General features: G+C 38.9%; 1 protein-coding gene across 1 annotated transcript in view; it reads right to left on the reverse strand.

Moving 5' to 3' along the window:
* Window positions 1–1370: 1370 nt before the first annotated feature.
* Window positions 1371–16917, reverse strand: part of MYO1D (myosin ID) — a 143447-nt gene continuing 127900 nt past the window's right edge. The window contains exon 22 of the mRNA XM_088143365.1: window positions 1371–3891. Within this exon, the coding sequence (XP_087999491.1) occupies window positions 3735–3891 (157 nt within the window). The 3' untranslated portion in view covers window positions 1371–3734. The remainder of the gene's footprint in view (window positions 3892–16917) is intronic.

A 16917-nucleotide genomic window follows, 5' to 3' on the forward strand; every position in this document is an offset into this window, starting at 1 on the left:
GTTCTTAATTTTACTTTGGTTTCCAAAAAGCAGATGAATGAATGTTAAAGAGCTTCTCAATTTCACTCTTAACTTTGATACTGCATGTTATTCTAAAACTCCAATTTGACATCCAGCCTTGTTATTTGTGATCACTTCTCCCACTCCCCACTTATTTGATGTTTTAATTGCAAGAATTAGTATGGCAAGACAGGTTTTCTTCCCTCCCCCAAAGCCATCAAGGCTAGGATTGCAGGATCTCACCACAGAATATATTTATTTATATTTTAAATTTAGCCACTGCCCATCTCATGAAGAAGTGACTCTGAGCGGTTTATAATTAAAAATTAGCTTCAAATTCTGCATTTTAGGGCCACAAAGTCATTGCTCAGCACATTCTTGTGTAACATAAGGAAAATAAAACTGCATGCACAGTGGGAAAAGGAATATCTTGCCTTTTTTTATCTTTATGTGTCTTTGGACAACGTCAGTATATATGTACAGATCAGTCTGAATTCAAACGCTGCCCCCATAGTTCCCATGGGTGGAAAGCACTCCTGCCTGGGTGAGAGCAGGGTGAGTGGGTGTTGTAGGTGAGAGTTGGAGGTGATCCTTGGGTATTCCGGTGGCACTGAGAGTGAGAGCTGAGGAGTCTGGGGAACTCAGTTATCCCTCCTTGGAGCAAGAGGGCTTAGAGGGGGATGGAGTGGGGATTCCCTGTCTTGGGGACAGAGGGGTGTTGGGATCTCGGGGGGGATCTGGGGCAGGTCAGGACATCCAGGTGGGGATGGGGAGATATGTGGGAGATGAGGCAGGGAATTCAATCTGGGTTTCTTACCCTGGTTTTGCCTTCTAGCCCCCTGAGCTCATCCCCAGAATATTCATAGAATATCATGTGAAATCTACAGTATTTTGAATTTGCAATCAGACTACATAAGAAAAAAGCATATTTTCTATCCAACATTTTAAAGAATGACCTATTTATTCTACAAAGAAATTGATTTTTACATTTATTCGAGTTAAGTAATTAATAATCTTGCTACAGATTTCAAATAAGTCAGCTGCAGGTGTATTGGAGAACTGGGATACAGGGCACAGAAAACTTGTACAAGAGAAATAATAAAAGTGTTTATCATGGAAAAAACCCCCACTCATACACCTGTCCTACAGCCACACATCTGTTATATTTACTGATTTAAAAGATACAGCATGTTGCCCTTCCAAAATAGAGTTCAAGATAGTTTCTTAGCAAACTCAGTAATTTAGTGAATGTTTTTCAGTGCTAATTTTTCTACAGGGAATTAGAAATTATTTTAAACTTGTTTTCAATTGTTAAACTTCTATAAACTTCAGAAAATGCAGAATCAAAATCATGCAAATGGAGTTGGGTATAAATGAGAGTCCTTTTATTTCAATTATGTAAACAAAAATACATCTTAATTATGAATAGGGCTTGTGTCCACATTTCTGTATAAACTATTTTAAAATATTAATTACACTATTACCTCGGGCTTAAAAATCAGGCATACAATTAAGAAATAGTTAATTTATAGATAAAACCTAGAAACATACATATAAGGCAGAATCCAGTATCACATGAGCAGCTCATACACTTAGACTTTCTTCTCCCCTCTCCTCTGCAGCCCCCTTGCCCACTCTCAACACTCCCCTGGCGACTGGGTGCCCTGCAGAGCAAACTGAGAGTGCACAGAGGGGAGAAAGAATTACCTTTTCCTGTTCTGGTAGCAGAAACTACCTTTGTGGATGCAAACAGTACTGTATTCTATCCGCCCCACACACAAACGTACACACAAATCAAGAAAGATAGAAATACTGATAGTTCATTTAAATCAAAATACTTCATTACACATTGTATAATCAATTTAGTAGATTTATATTTTTGTATGGAAAGATTTCCTCTGCCATACAGTTCTCATAAATTTGGTCATCATTCAAATCTAGCCTTTAATTTGGGGTATGAAATAAAAGTGCTCATTTTAAAATTTCTGAGGCTAATTTGGCTGTTTCGAAAGTAAACGTTTGAAAGCACTTTGGTAAGACAGAAGCAGAGAAAAGAGGAACAGGGAGGTGAGGTGGTCCATTTTCCTATTGGCAGTAGAGAAAGGACTGTAAATGCTCAGTCTGGGCAGCTAGACTGATCAAGAGCCAACTTCCTTTTCAGAAGAAGGCCCAACTGCTTGCTTTTCACCATGGATGTGCTGGCATTTGGGGGAATGAACAAGAGAACACGTGAAGAGACTTTTATAAACTATAATTATATTGATTTTCTAGGGCAACTCCTTCATTCTGCTTGCGTGTTCCCTCTGTGTTCTGTGTCCTCGCGGATGGTTTCTGGCTGAGAATTATGGGGTTTAAGCTAAGATTCCCTATCTGGAAGGCACTTTGTTGAAGAAGCCCTTTTAAGAGCACTTGACGATACTAGAAGATTGGGCCAATCAACAGGAAAAGAAAAGACTAGAGATAGCAATCCTTTTCATTGGGAAATTAATTAGAAAAGAAGAGCAAAAACTCATCTTGGGCAGAAGCAGATAGTCCCACTTAGGAAATGGGGCATATTTAAGAATGACTCAGAAGCAAACAATAAGACTTCTTCCACCTAGCTAATTAGGCAATGGTTGTTTGCCATTTTGCACCCCCGCTCACAGAAATGGGAAGTACTGCCTTCTCACACTTAAAACAAAAGCAGACATACTGAAGCAATTATCACTGCTTTATGCTGTGTGCAGTATAAGTACTTAAGTCCTGACCTGTCCAGCAGTGTCAGGTTTGCAATTATTTGCTTACTTCTAAGTGGTCCAAAATAGCACATCTCCTCCTTGTTTTAAGATGCTGGAAGTGCTCTCCATCAAAGTCAAATAAAACATGTTTATTTTGGCACAGGAAGAAACAAAGCCCTGTTAACAAGGCCATTCTACACCTCAGCAGAGAGCTGCACAAGCAACAAAAGGCAACTCAGGTCTACACTGGCCAGAATGATGCCAGCTGGAATCATTCAAAGGAAGCACATTATATACTGGCCCAAGCTATGGGCTCCAATGCTTGTAGTAAAAGCAGCATCTGAAAGCCAATCCTTAAGGAGAATCTGAGCCAAGCTGAATACTAGAAAGGGAAGGGGAATAGGAAGGGGAAGGTTTGCTAATATGTTACAAGCCAGACCCACTGAGAAGTTATACAGGAATACAGTGTATGTTCAGCAAGTCCTTGGGTTGCACCATAGAACCCACCCAACAAAACAATGAATCCCCAGCCTGAACACTCTCAGAGGGTCAGATGACACTTCCTTGGGAAAAAGACTGAAGAGATGGAACAGCCTAGAGGGAAGTAACTTCCAGCCTCTTATGCCTGTGCTATAGAAAATCTCTTTCCCCCAAATATAGCTCCCATTTAAAATTAAGGTTTGGTCTTTGTAAAATCCAAAGTGTTTCCTCCTGTTTCTTCCTACACAAGCCTTTGGTTCCTCCCAATGCAGTCTCAGCTATTAGTTCTACAATAATTTTATATATCTGGGGAATTCATTAATAAAAAACACTTTGGTACAAAATGGATCAGACAATCATTTAAGCTCATAGTTGGGTTAATGGAGGGAGCATCTCAAGGTCTTGATTCACAGAGCTTTAACAAGGTCTAGGTGTGTCACAGAAAAACACTTTCATCTCCCTCCCTGCACAAGACTGAAGGCACCAAGATTGAAGGCATCAGAAGAATGTGAAAGGCTGCTTAGTGGGAGAGTAATATTAATTCTCAGGCACCCAGAGGATGAAATCTGTCCGATCCTTGATGAAGTTTGGCTCCGACTGGTTGATTTTGGTTTTCACTGAGATGCTGCATTTTCGCCCGTGCATGCTGCACTGGACAGGGTTGGTGATGTTTACTTGCAGGCGACGTTTTTCACTGTAGGTGAAGAGAGAAAAATGAAACAAAAATGATTAAATCCTGAAGGAAGAAGGGTTAAAGGATGTGTTGTGGAGGGAGGAAGGAGACACTTGAGAAGTTTGCAAAGAGCACCACAATGTGAATTTCATAATTATACAAAGCATCGCTGTTAAATACCAACTATCTTCAACTTGAGAAGCCACCTCATAACACTAGAGAGGCCATGATTAACAGACAGAGATTAGAGCAGAACAGGCAGATGAAGAAAAGGAAGAAAGAATGACTTTAGTCACAGAACTGACAAGACAATTAGGTCTGGCATCTTGTATCATTGGCCAACTGTGGCTTATGCATTCCTTAGTTTGAGATCAGGAAAGTTATAGACAGGAAACCCATCCAAAGAGAGGAAGGAACAAGTCTCCTTCACATACCTTCATCTACAATAACCCTAATTATAATATCCCCCAGCCTCAGTTCCATGAAGTGGGCTTGCATACAAGTCCACTACTGCAGCACAATTCTGGGTAAGCAGGAATCAGTTCTTAAAAAGTTTCAGAATTGTGTTGCATGTTAAAAGTTACATACAGGTATCAAACATCTCATGCATGTCATTTGTGCAGAAATATGTTTTCCTCAATGTACATTTCTCTCTGCTCACATGACCATCCCAAAGCTGTGCACTTTCTAGGGCAGGAGCAGGCAGCCAGTAGCCACCAAGGTGCCTGCCAGCCTCCCACCCAATATGACTTTAAATTTGTTTAGAATTTTTTAATTAATAAAAAATGGGGCCCTGTCAGGCTGCTAAGCAAAATGCTCAGGAATATCTTGAAAGTTAAAATGGTAGGTGCTTGTTCAGAAATATGTTCATCTGTCCAAACGAAAAGGATTAAGAGAAGCTGAGATGAGAGAGTGCACTTGGGAAGGAAGGTGAGATTCAGTGGTAGGAAGTAATTGCATCAAAACAGCTGTTTTGTGATTGGCTGTCTCCACTGTGTGGCTTTTTGGGGCATGGGGAATAATGCCAGTGGCAAACATTTTGTGAGAACTCATCACATGCTCTCAAAATTCCAAATACAGGTGGTCCTCACTTAATGACCACTCGCTCAGCAACCGTTTGAACTTACGACAGTGCTGAACAAGTGATACTTACAACCAGTTCTTGAAATTCAGGCCTTCACAGCATCCCCACAGTTAGGTGATTGTGATCCAGGTGCTTGGTGACTCAATTATGATGTCACAATATCCCACAGTCATGGGATTGCCATTTGTGACCTTCACTGCTTCCAACAAACAAATTTGATAGGGAAGCCAGCACGAGGTCATAAATGGCGACCACATGATGTCACGCTTAACAACATTGTGGGATTCACTTAATGATGGCAACCAGAAGTGCTGGAACTGCCATTGCTAAGTGGCGTGGTCATGTGATGTCATACTTTATGACCGCATTGCTTAGCGATGGAAATTCCACTCCCAATTGCCATAGTTAACCAAAAACTACCTGTATGCCCAATGGCTCCAAACATTGCTTACCCTTCTTCTACAGTCAGAAATCTTGTGCAGAATTCAATTCTATTTGGAAACTGTTTTTAGATTACAAATTTATACATGGAACTGTGCCACAATGAAAATAAGGGTATTAGAGTTTATATATCAAACATATAATTTACACACAATATGCAGTATTGTTAGATTGTATTGTGTACTGTTCATCACCTATAGTTCATCTTTTTTTCTTTTTTAATGACTTGTGTTAAACAAGCAAATTTAACTTAAAATTGTATAGCAACAGGTTTCGATTAGAAAACGGAAATGAAATGTCACAGTATTATAAGCATTTAATGATGTAATAGAATATATTAGTCATATGATATTTCAGATCTGTTGGCTATCCACCCATATTTCACTACTTATAATTGGTTCTTTATCTATAGCATCTATTCTTTATATTCTCTTAAATTACTACAGTGGTACCTCGGGTCACGAACGCTTCTGTTCACGACCAATTCGGGTCACGAACAGCTCCGTTCGCAAAATTTTGCCTCCGTTCGCAAACGCCGGATCGGGTAACGAACAGGATCTGTGGCCATTTTCCCTGCCGTGACACGTGGTCGTGGCTTCCTGTAGGGAGGGGGACTCTCCCTCCAAGCAATAACCGCCTCCCCACCCGCCTTCCTGTCCTCTATGCCAGAAGTCGCGTCGAGCAAGGTTAGCGTTCTCTCTCTTCATACTGTATTTTGTTTCATATTTTTGCGGTTTAAAAAAAAAAATACATATGGTTCAGAACAGATTAACCGTAATTACATTGAACCTTATGGGAAAATTTGATTCGGGTCGTGACCAATTCGGGTCACGACCAGAGTCGCAGAATGAATAAGTTCGTGAACTGAGGTACCATTGTACTTGTATTTGTATTATGCATTTCCTATATTCTTTTTAAATGTATATAACAACACAGAAAGTTGTTTGCTCTCCTTTACACCATAATTGAGTCCAAAATTGGAAAACATATTCTCTTGTACTAGTCCAAGTGCATCAGTACTTACTTCTATTGTAGGAAAAGCCTTATTTATGATAGGTACCGCAAATATAGCTAGAGGCTTTATGCTCAAAACATAACTTTGATTAAATGACCTTTGGCTTTGAAAGCCAGACTAAATAGAGAGTATTTACCAATTTCTGATGAGAATCTAGTTCTGGCAAATATCCAGGGAAAATATATTTACAAAACCTAATCAAGCATACATTTTAAATAATTGTTAATATATATAATTTAGGAAATTCAGGCTGCATTTGTACACACACTAAAGTAAGTTCTATTGATCTCAGTGAGGCTTACTTACAAACTGACATGGATAATATTCATTAAAATGAGTCCCGCACATTGATCCATCCATCCATCCATCCATCCATCCATCCATCCATCCATCCATCCATCCATCCATCCATCCATCCATCCTCTCTCTCTCTCTATTTCAAGACTACAGGTAGTCTTTGCTTACCGACTACTAGTTCAGCGACCGTTCAAAGTTACAACTGTGCTGAGAAAATAACTTTACAGCCCATTTACCACCTTCACAGCATCCCTCAGTCATGTGATCACCATTACAGTCAGTACACATTGACCTGTGCTTTTTTCTTTTTTTCCCCCTTGCAGAGCAGAGAGATTGGAGAGGAAGAGATTACAAAAGAGTAAGCTGTTTGCTCTTCTACACATCGAAAGTAATGTGACTGCACTGACAGCCCGGGGCTGGGAGCATTACGCAAACAGCTTACAGTACTCTCTTGAAATCTCTTCCTCTCCAATCTCTCTGCTCTGCAAGGGGGAGGGGAGAAAAAAAGTAAGCAATTTCTGTAGGCAATCTCGCCTTTGCCTGACCCTTCCACCCCCTTGCAGAGCAGAAAGATGGAAGAGGAAGGGATTCCTACAAGATTAACTACTCTGGGTGGCTAGAAATGAAACCCTCCTTAGAAAAATACAAGTCAGCTGATTAAATATCCTCAAATACTTTTAAAAGCTCTTCTATAATTTCTTGAAAAATTGGTACATTTGTTTTTTTATTTTTTTTATTAGTATATTACCACAATGTTGATTGTCAAAACAGGTAATTCATGTTCAAAAAATGCAGGAAATGCAATAATCATTTGGTAGCAATGTCATAAACTCAACAATTTTGGGTAATTCAGCATAGAATGAAACAAATTTAAATATCAACTTCTGACCAGCTTTTTTCTTTTTTTTGTTAAGCAGAACACTAAGTCTTATATTCCTACAAAGTATACAGAGCTGGCCCTATACATGATACAGCTAGGATAGTTTTATGTTTCTTTCTGAGAATTACACATAATTCCTTCTTTGGAAGAATAGCAGACTAAGCTATGGGTTTACATCAGTGTAAACAATAATAACTTTGTATTTTTTTTTTGAAGTCTGACATTGAATTTAATTGAACCTGAAAATCACTTATGAACTATAATCCTGCACATGGACTTGAACTATATCCAAAGGTTGAATTTCTCCTATTGTGAGATTTTAAAATACTAGGTTTTGCTATAAGGACAGGTTTCCTCAGATTAGAGAGAAATTTCTATTAATTGCTATATTATATTGGTGGCCTTGGCTAATAATGGTTATTGATTTGATTTGGACAATGGTCTTAAATTGCTAAATCGATGCACGGTCACCTTTATACTGATTAGAGGTAGTCTTAGTTTAGTGACTGCCTTGTTTAGTGACCAATCACATAGTTACCACAGTGATGAAAAAGTAACTTTACAACCAATCCTCAAATTTACGACCTTCACAGGTCTGTAAAGCAAAGGAAAGATGAAGATTATAAGCACAACTGCTGTTTCACTTAGCAACTGCTTTGCTTAACTACAGAGTTGCCAGTTCCAGTTGTGGTCCCTAAATGAGGACTACCTGCATTCAATTTTATGCAGTTTTGTAAAATATATATATATATATATATATATATATATATATATATTTACAAAACACACACACACACACACACAGAGGCAACTGCCTGAACTAGTCCCTGCAGTTTTCTTGGCAAGATGTTCAGAAGTGGTTTGCCCTTGGTTTCTTCCCAGGGCTGAGAAAGAGAGTGACTCACCCAAGGTCACCCAGCTGGCTTCATGCCCAAGGCGGGACTAGAACTCACCATCTCCCAGTTTCTAGCCTGATACCTCAACTACTACACCAAACTGGCTCTCATTTCTTTTTAGTTCCTTTATTTTTCTTCTTTTTTCTTAGCTGTCTTTTTAAATATTTGTTATAACAAAAGAAAGAAAAGTCAGAAAAATGAGAAGAAACCCTTTAAAGCACAATTTTTAAAAAGCTTTGACAGATTTTTTTTCACTTTTGCAAACCAGACCTATACTACTAGTATATTATTCTTCTTGTGCTTTTCATCAGAATTATAATTCTTTCCCTTATGTTCTAGGGGAAAAGAATTAAAGCCTGGTATCACTGGTACTTAGCTTTTTATTTCTGTTCAAAATCCTAGGTGAAAAGGCTCCTTCAATTCCGTAGAACTTATCTGAGTAAAATGCTTAAGACTGTGCTCTTAATATTACCTATCTGACAGATTTTTGCTTTTTAAAAAAGCCACACATATGTTATTTCAAATCACACATATGTTCTTTCAGATCAGGGTACTATTAGAACAGCAAAGTCATTCATTGTTCACATTTAATATTTCTTTAGTTTCACCACCGTAAGCTGCATCAAAGATCCTTGCTTATTTAATCTGCTATTTTTGCAGGGCATTAGCAGTCTTAGATAAATGCACCTCAAAGCCACAACAGATCACAGGTGCTTAGAGAGCAATATAATGTAAATCACTGGGATTGGGGTCAGGATAGCACAGTTCCCTCAAAAACAGCAGTCCCCACCCCACACCCAGGCCTAAGTTGCCAGGACAAGAAAGCAGCAGGCTACTGCTCTTACACCACATCTTGAGATAGCAAAGGCTAGTGATTCTGCCTTTGCTATCTCAAGATAATGCCCATCTTCTCCTCCTTAATTTACCACTCCCAGTTTCCCATTCCTTCTACCAAATGCTATCCTGGGTTCAAGTGGAGCAGGGAAATGGACACCCTTCTCACAATTCTCTAACAAATCTGATATTGTCTAATATTGAGTTTCCCAATTTACCACCCAAAGCCTAAGTGCAGACTTTGGCTTGAAAAATATTTTGCACCCTGAAATAAAGGAAAGGCTTGATCAGCTAGAATGGTGTAGCTAATATTATCTGGATTTGGGACAATATTAGTTTCTGTGGAGTCCTTGGGGTTCTCTGAGCTTGGTTGTTTTCTTGCAAACATTTCATTACCTGGCTAGATAACATCTTCAGTGCTAGAATGGAGTGGGGTTTGCTCTCTGTTTATATGCCACAGTTTATATGCCAAGCTCAGAGAACCCCAGGGACTCCACAGTTCAACTCTGAGCTACACATATTATCTTCTTCTATTGATATTAGTTTCTATTCCTATTGGAAGCATAATCTGCTTTTGCTCTCTTTCACTATTTCTACAGCCAAACTGTATTTCCACCTGCAAAAAAGTAAGATATTAAAACTGCTGGAAATCCACTATCAGGTCAGATCATTTTTTTCATATTTGGTGGGAATCGTTTAAGGTTCAACAATTTTGGAAGATGATTTATTACAGAATGAAACAGATCTTAAAAATAGAATTCTCTTTCCTGCCTATTTTTCTGCTAAACATCACCAAACTTTATATCTCTACAAAGTACATGGAGTAGGCTTTGTATATGATAACAGCTGCCAGGATAGTCAATGCCTCTTACTGGAAATCATCCATACTTCCTTCTCTAGAAGAATGGCAGACAAAGTTGTGGGTGTATACATCAATGACTTCATATTTGAAAAAGAAGTCAGATACCACATTTAACTTGGAAATTATTTATGGATTATAATTCTGCACGTGAACGTGTACTGCATCAAAGAACTGGGTTTCCCTTAATGTAAAGTTTTAAAACATTAGATTGTGTCCGATTCATTAGAATAAGGATAAACTTTCTTAGATTACATAGGAATTGTTATGAATTCTTCATTCTGACTGATGATTTTTATTATTTTGGCTTCTTTATTAATGACTGAATATTTATTTTGATTTTAAGAATGGTCTTGAAGTGCTAAATTGATATAAGATCACCTCTAGATGCAAAACTAATTCAATGTTACTTTGAAAATTCTTATCCAATTTTATTTAGCTTGTAAATCTTATTTCTTTTGCTGCTTTTTTTCTTGGTTGTGTTCTCAAATATCCATTAAAATAAACCAAAATACCTTATAGTCCAACTGGGTGTTGTTACCATATAAAACAGATAACAGAGACAAAAAGTTTTCTTTGTATGGTCTCCTTTCTCCAACTCTGCCTTTTGATTGCATATCCTACATTTTCCATTGAGGATTCTTCTAATGGGAAAAATATGACTTTTGGGAGCAGAATCAATATTTCTACAGTTGATCTTGACAAAGTATGACTCCACATAGCTTAAACAGTGGAGGGAAAAGCATCTGTTGTGCTTTTACAAGTCTGAAGGAAGGAAAGATAAATTCATTTGGGAGAAGCAAAACTTACCATATTTTCTGAACAGATTAAATTCAAATTCTATATTCCAAATAATTTAGAATGTGCACATGATGACTTCATACTATAGTAGTGCTTGCACAAACAAGAAAAGGAAGACGCTGAGATTGAGATAAAATTATTAGATTCAAAGAAATTGGAGCAAACTGTCTAGGTAGCTCTTCGATTACTGTAAATCCCCAGTTGATTTTGAACCAGTTTTACGTGGCGCCTGCTAATTTCATACTTTTCTCTCAAGCCATAATAGCTAGATACTAACATTTTAAAGAAATAAAACAACATTTTCTCATATAGCTAAAGCTGGAAAATGTGTACACATTCCAAATTGCTAACTTTCATTGTGAAATCACAAATATGAACAATACCCACATTACTGATTAGAAGTCAAAATTGCTGATTCTCTCTTCTTTCACAACTTCCCCATGTCTTACCGTAACAGACTCAAACATGCCAGCTCAAATATGGAGGTTCATCACTCTGAAATATCAAGGAGTACCTTGCTGATCTCAAATAGATTAAAGACTGTGGTAATGTATGTCAGTGTGTGAGAATGGATAGGAATGAAGCCATATACAGACATGCAACTAGCAAATGAATGCAGTGCTATTTATTGCTATAGAAGCTTAAGTGCACACAGTGAATTTAGAGCTCTATTAGTGTGTGTGTGTGTGTGTGTTTACTGACCAAGCATCAGTGTAAATACGTACACTAACAAAATCTACCTATAAGGTATACTAACAGAATTTAACTAAATGACTTAAACTACTCCCTTACTTTATAATACAAAATGCTTAGCTACTGATTTCTTCCTCCTCCCACATCTCCTTATCTACAACACAGGCTTAGGAATGCTAATAACGTCTCTCCTTCTTAACATACTCTTGATCAGTTACCAGCCCCTGAACCACTTGGAGTTTGCTTTGCCACTGTCTACAATCTAGGGGTACATTTTTGTTTCTGTTGGCTTTTTGCAGATTCCTTCTTTGCCTTCAGCTGCCTCAGGCTTCTTCCCAGGTTCTTCTCCCTAGCCATGGACCATCCAGTTCCCAATCTCACAGCTGCCACGTCCGCTTTTCTACCTTTCACTGCCTAGTCACCTTTCACTCCAGCAGCATCTCCTGCCAAGCCTAGAAGAAACCCCTTTTTGTCTACCTGCTTTGGTTTCTTCTATACATCTTTCTTTCTTTCTTTCTCTTTCTTTCTTTCTGTCTGTCTGTCTGTCTTTTTCTTTCTTTCTTTCTTTCTTTCTTTCTTTCTTTCTTTCTTTCTTTCTTTCTTTCTTTCTTTCTTTCTTTCTTTCTTTCGAAACATACACGCCAGCTTGCAGGTGACTAAGGAGTTTAAACTGGTTTTCCTTTCTCCATACTGCCGGTGTGCCTAAGCTATGCATCTGGCAGTCAGACCACTACAGAGCAAAAAAAAAAAACCTTGACGGTTGCATGTAACATCTTGTTTCAGGGCAATTCATCTTTCCACAATGCAAACAGCATTTTTCCAAAGAGAGTCCCATTATTCAGAAGTTACGATAAGGTAATGTACAAGTCACTTTTCTATTTATGTTGGGTTTAGCTTCAACGTATTTAGACAAATTAGAATGAGCAATATCTTTTGAAATCTCAGAAACCAGAGAGGATGCTGAAGAAGATGCCCAGTGTTCAGAGGCAGCAGTTTTAGCACTATGTATATCACTTTTCCCCTTCTCATGACTTGTTTATAAAGGCAATAAAAGCAAAAGCACAATTATGCTGAACACGAAAAACACACACCATGGGATGCCTTGTAAAAACTATGTGTTTGCACATGTCGAGTATACTCAGTTTTCAGAACAAAGCATAAACACAGCACACAAGCAATTTTGTCACAATTTTGCAGAAGTCATTGCAGACAGCCACATGTCCATAGGCAAATTAGTAACCTCTGGCCTTGAGAGATTTCAGAAGTGAATCATCCGATGTGCACAAAGAGAAGTTAGTTTTCTATCTCCCACTAATGCTAGATCTGGGGCCAACTTGTTCCCCCTGTTTATGAAAACAAGTCGTGAAGAGGCTTGAAGGAGGGATGAAAGATCAGCATTTGCTTTTCTAGTTTATGCATTTGGCTTCTTTCAATTTAAAAACATATTTCCAAGCCTGTTGAATCCATGTATATTACTGAGGTCACAATGTGCAAGAAAGGAAAGGAACTATACCAACCATAAGCATAACCACAGAGGGCTTTCAACATCTGGCTTTTGAAACACTGCTTCATTCCTGATGATGGAAGTGGATGTTTCAGAAATGAAATTCGAGGCTAGTCAGAGCAAGTGCAGATTCAAAAGGCTGTTCTTTTTATGACAGTCTTCCCCAGCGGAGTGCTATTCAGCTGAACTATTGCTCTCATCACCCCCAGCCATACCTTTCCGAGATGATTATATGGCTTGCATTTTCATTAATTATCTTCAGGTATACATATTACAAATTCTGCCACCTGGTATTTGCTTTTGCCTCTTGGCACAGTGAAAGTATAGCAACAAGCAAGGTAGACGGCTGAGAGTATTGTACGCTCTCATGATGGGAGGGAAAGATAGGACAGAAAAACTGGTTTGTTCTGGCACAGCTTCTCAACCTTGTTGCTGGACAATCCAAATTTAACTTCAGTACTTAAATTACACTATACCAGTTTCATAATACTTATAATAATAGCCCAATCTGGTCTATCTGGAAGACACATACCTCTATAAGAAGCAGGCTTACAGTGTGGGGATGCTCACTGCTCACATCTTGTCAGCTTGAAACACTCCATGCTTTTAACCATCTTTGGCTGATATATTTCCTCCAAGACCCTATCAGGACACAATCATCTAATGCACTGATAATCTCCTGCCTGGATTACTGCAATGTCTTACACATGTGGAGCTTCCTTTGAAAATTGGCCATTTTGAACATACCACTCTACTTGTACATCTACAATGGTTTGCAGACAGTGGGGTGGGGGTGTGGGCTTCAAAGCGTTGGCCATAACCTATAAAGTCCTAAGTGGTTTATAATGTGAAGAAATGCCTTTTCTCATATGTTCTGATCTTGTGATTAAAATGACCTGTGGCGATCTTCTTGGAGTTTGCCACCTGCAATGATTGATTGATTGATTGATTGATTGATTGATTGATAGATAGATACTCCCACCTAAACCACTCAAGAATTGTGTGGTACCTAAACAGGTAAGTTTGTTGTGGGCATCTTGTATATAAATCCCATTGACCGTAATGGAGCTGCACATAGTAGGATTTGTCTCATTTAATCTATATTCTAGACTTTGATGTGACATTTTCATAAAAACAGTTAGAAAATCACATTTTTTTTTCTTTGAAAGTGCAATATTCCCAAGCAAATTGTCTGGTTTGTGAATAATTATGAAACATTATCCTTTCCATTAAAATTTTATTTAACATACATTCCAAGCACATTGGCATTGGAATGTTATGAGAATAGAGCCAGGAGCCAAAATGAAGGACAGAAAAGTAATACAAAATAAAGGACAGAAAAGTAATACAAAACAGTAAAACAGCTTTTTCCAATTCCTTGTGTTTTGGAAAATTGAGCATCACCATTAGTGGGACTGAAAAAAATTCCCAAATGCCCGACAGAGAGAGTTGGCCATCACAGACCTAAGCCAGCTTCTGATTATCAACAGTTCAGGGAATTACAGTGCTTGCCATGAAACCTAATTGTAGCTCCTGGAAGCTCTAGTCCCATCCTGAAGGAATCCTGAACTACTGTGTGAGTATATGGGCCATTGGTATTATGATCTGCACTCACTGGGAGAGCTGACAAGACAAGCTTACCACTCTGAACCATAATCTTAATACAGTGGTACCTCGGGTCACGAACTTAATTCATTCCGCGACTCTGGTCGTGACCCGAATTGGTCACGACCCAAATCAAATTTTCCCATAAGGTTCAATGTAAATACGGTTAATCCGTTCTGACCCCTACGAATTTGGTCGCCAACCGATTTTGGTCGCGTCCCGAATCAAATTTTCCCATAAGGTTCAATGTAATTATGGTTAATCCGTTCTGAACCATATGTTTTTTTTTTTTAAAACCACAAAAATATGAAACAAAATACAGTACAGTGCAGTACGAAGAGAGAGAACGCTAACCTTGCTTGAGGCGACTTCTGGCGTGGAGGACAGGAAGGCGGGTGGGGAGGCGGTTATTGCTTGGAGGGAGAGTCCCCCCCTACAGGAAGCCACAACCACGTGTCACGGCAGGGAAAATGGCCGCGGATCCTGTTCGTCACCCGATGCGGAGTTCGCGGACGGAAGCAAAATTTTGCGAACGGTGCTGTTCGTGACCCGAATTGGTCATGAACAGAAGCGTTCGTGACCCGAGGTACCACTGTATATAGATTGGGACTGCAAAACAAGCTAGATTAAGATGAGGTTGGCTACTATGTAGTTCCATGTATTATGGCAATAAAGCATGGTGTCTGCATAGCATTCGTCTTGAACGATCCAGTTTAAAATGGAAGAAACTTGAGAAGCTAGGTTACAACTGAAAAAAATCACTCACACAGCTCTAATGAAATAGTGAGAGAAAAGGAACCGTATACGTAAGGAGAAAGTAGAGCTGAGAAAATGGTGGTGAAGGTTGGAGGGAAAAAACATTGTTTTCAAATACATTTGAAACATTGCTTTCAGTCTCAGTCACCATAGTAACCTTGATTTTAGCATTCAATCTGATACAGCATCACTGCCAGCCAACCAGAAGATGAAAACAACATGCATGTTCTTATTAGGCTTGTAGGGAAGGAAGCGAGATCAATGTATGATTGCTGCCTCTTCAGCAGATGCCTGTTTACAATTCCAACCAAAGATCAATTAATCTGTACTATGAAATAGGCATTTTTACCATCTGACAGCATTCCAACTGTCTTCTTTACCTACACAATTGTGCATACACGTAGTTGCATACTTGGATTCCTGGAGCATCCAAACTTGCTTACTGAACAGGATATACAACAGGAAACAGCAAAGCAGGAGGTAGCTATTAACAGGAGCACTAGAGGGTTTTCTGCTTCATTCTCCTGCACAGCACATGGAGTCCTTGTTGCTGGGTGAACTGAGACATTAGGTGTATTCAATGGTGATGAATCAGCCTACCTGTTGCCCTCCAGAAGCTTCTCTTTGAAAGCCCTACCATACCAATTCTAAAAATTAAGCACCTGTCTGATAGATCTAGCAGTTTTGATTGTTCAGCTGCATAATTGTTTTAATCAGCATGTTTTAAAATGGCATCTGGCTACATCTCAAATTTTCTGTTCTCCCCACTTTCTGCTTTCATCAAGACTGTTTTTCTTTTATCTAGGCTAGCAATAACCAACTTTTATTCTTGCAGAGCAAAGCCTGGCCTCCCCTCTCCATCAGCCTCCCCACTTTAAACCTCAGTCCTAGGCAAGTGTAGTGAAGCCAATGCAAGAATGGAAAGGATTTTTTGCCCCTGTGAACAGAGATGCTTCTGCCCTAGCAAAGCATAACCTGGTAGATTCTATGTGTGACCTAACACTTGACTTGCCTGATTCAGCCCATGAATGAAAAAAACCCTCAATATTAGTAGTAAATGTTGAACCAAGATTATACGACTGCAGCTAAAAGACTGAACCATAAGCAATGAAGTCCAATTCCAATCTTGCCAGTGCTATAAACTTAACTAAGTTTTGACCTCTCACCATCTTCTCTTGCTATGTGGGGATAAGTGTATTTACCAGTCTACAGAAGTGTTCTAAACCAACCTTCCACAGCTTGAGGCTCTCCAAATCTGCTGTAGAATCACTATCATTATTCCTAGCCAATATGGCTCTGACTATTGTAAGGGCTCAGAGAGTTCGGTGTTCTAACATATTACCTAAATGTTAACCTATCCTTATTTCTTCTGACCTCCTGTT

Source organism: Python bivittatus, unplaced genomic scaffold (genome assembly GCF_059951505.1).
Source record: "Python bivittatus isolate LINGU-HERP-01145 unplaced genomic scaffold, Pbiv_v1 ctg000410_np1212, whole genome shotgun sequence".
NCBI lineage: Eukaryota > Metazoa > Chordata > Lepidosauria > Squamata > Pythonidae > Python > Python bivittatus.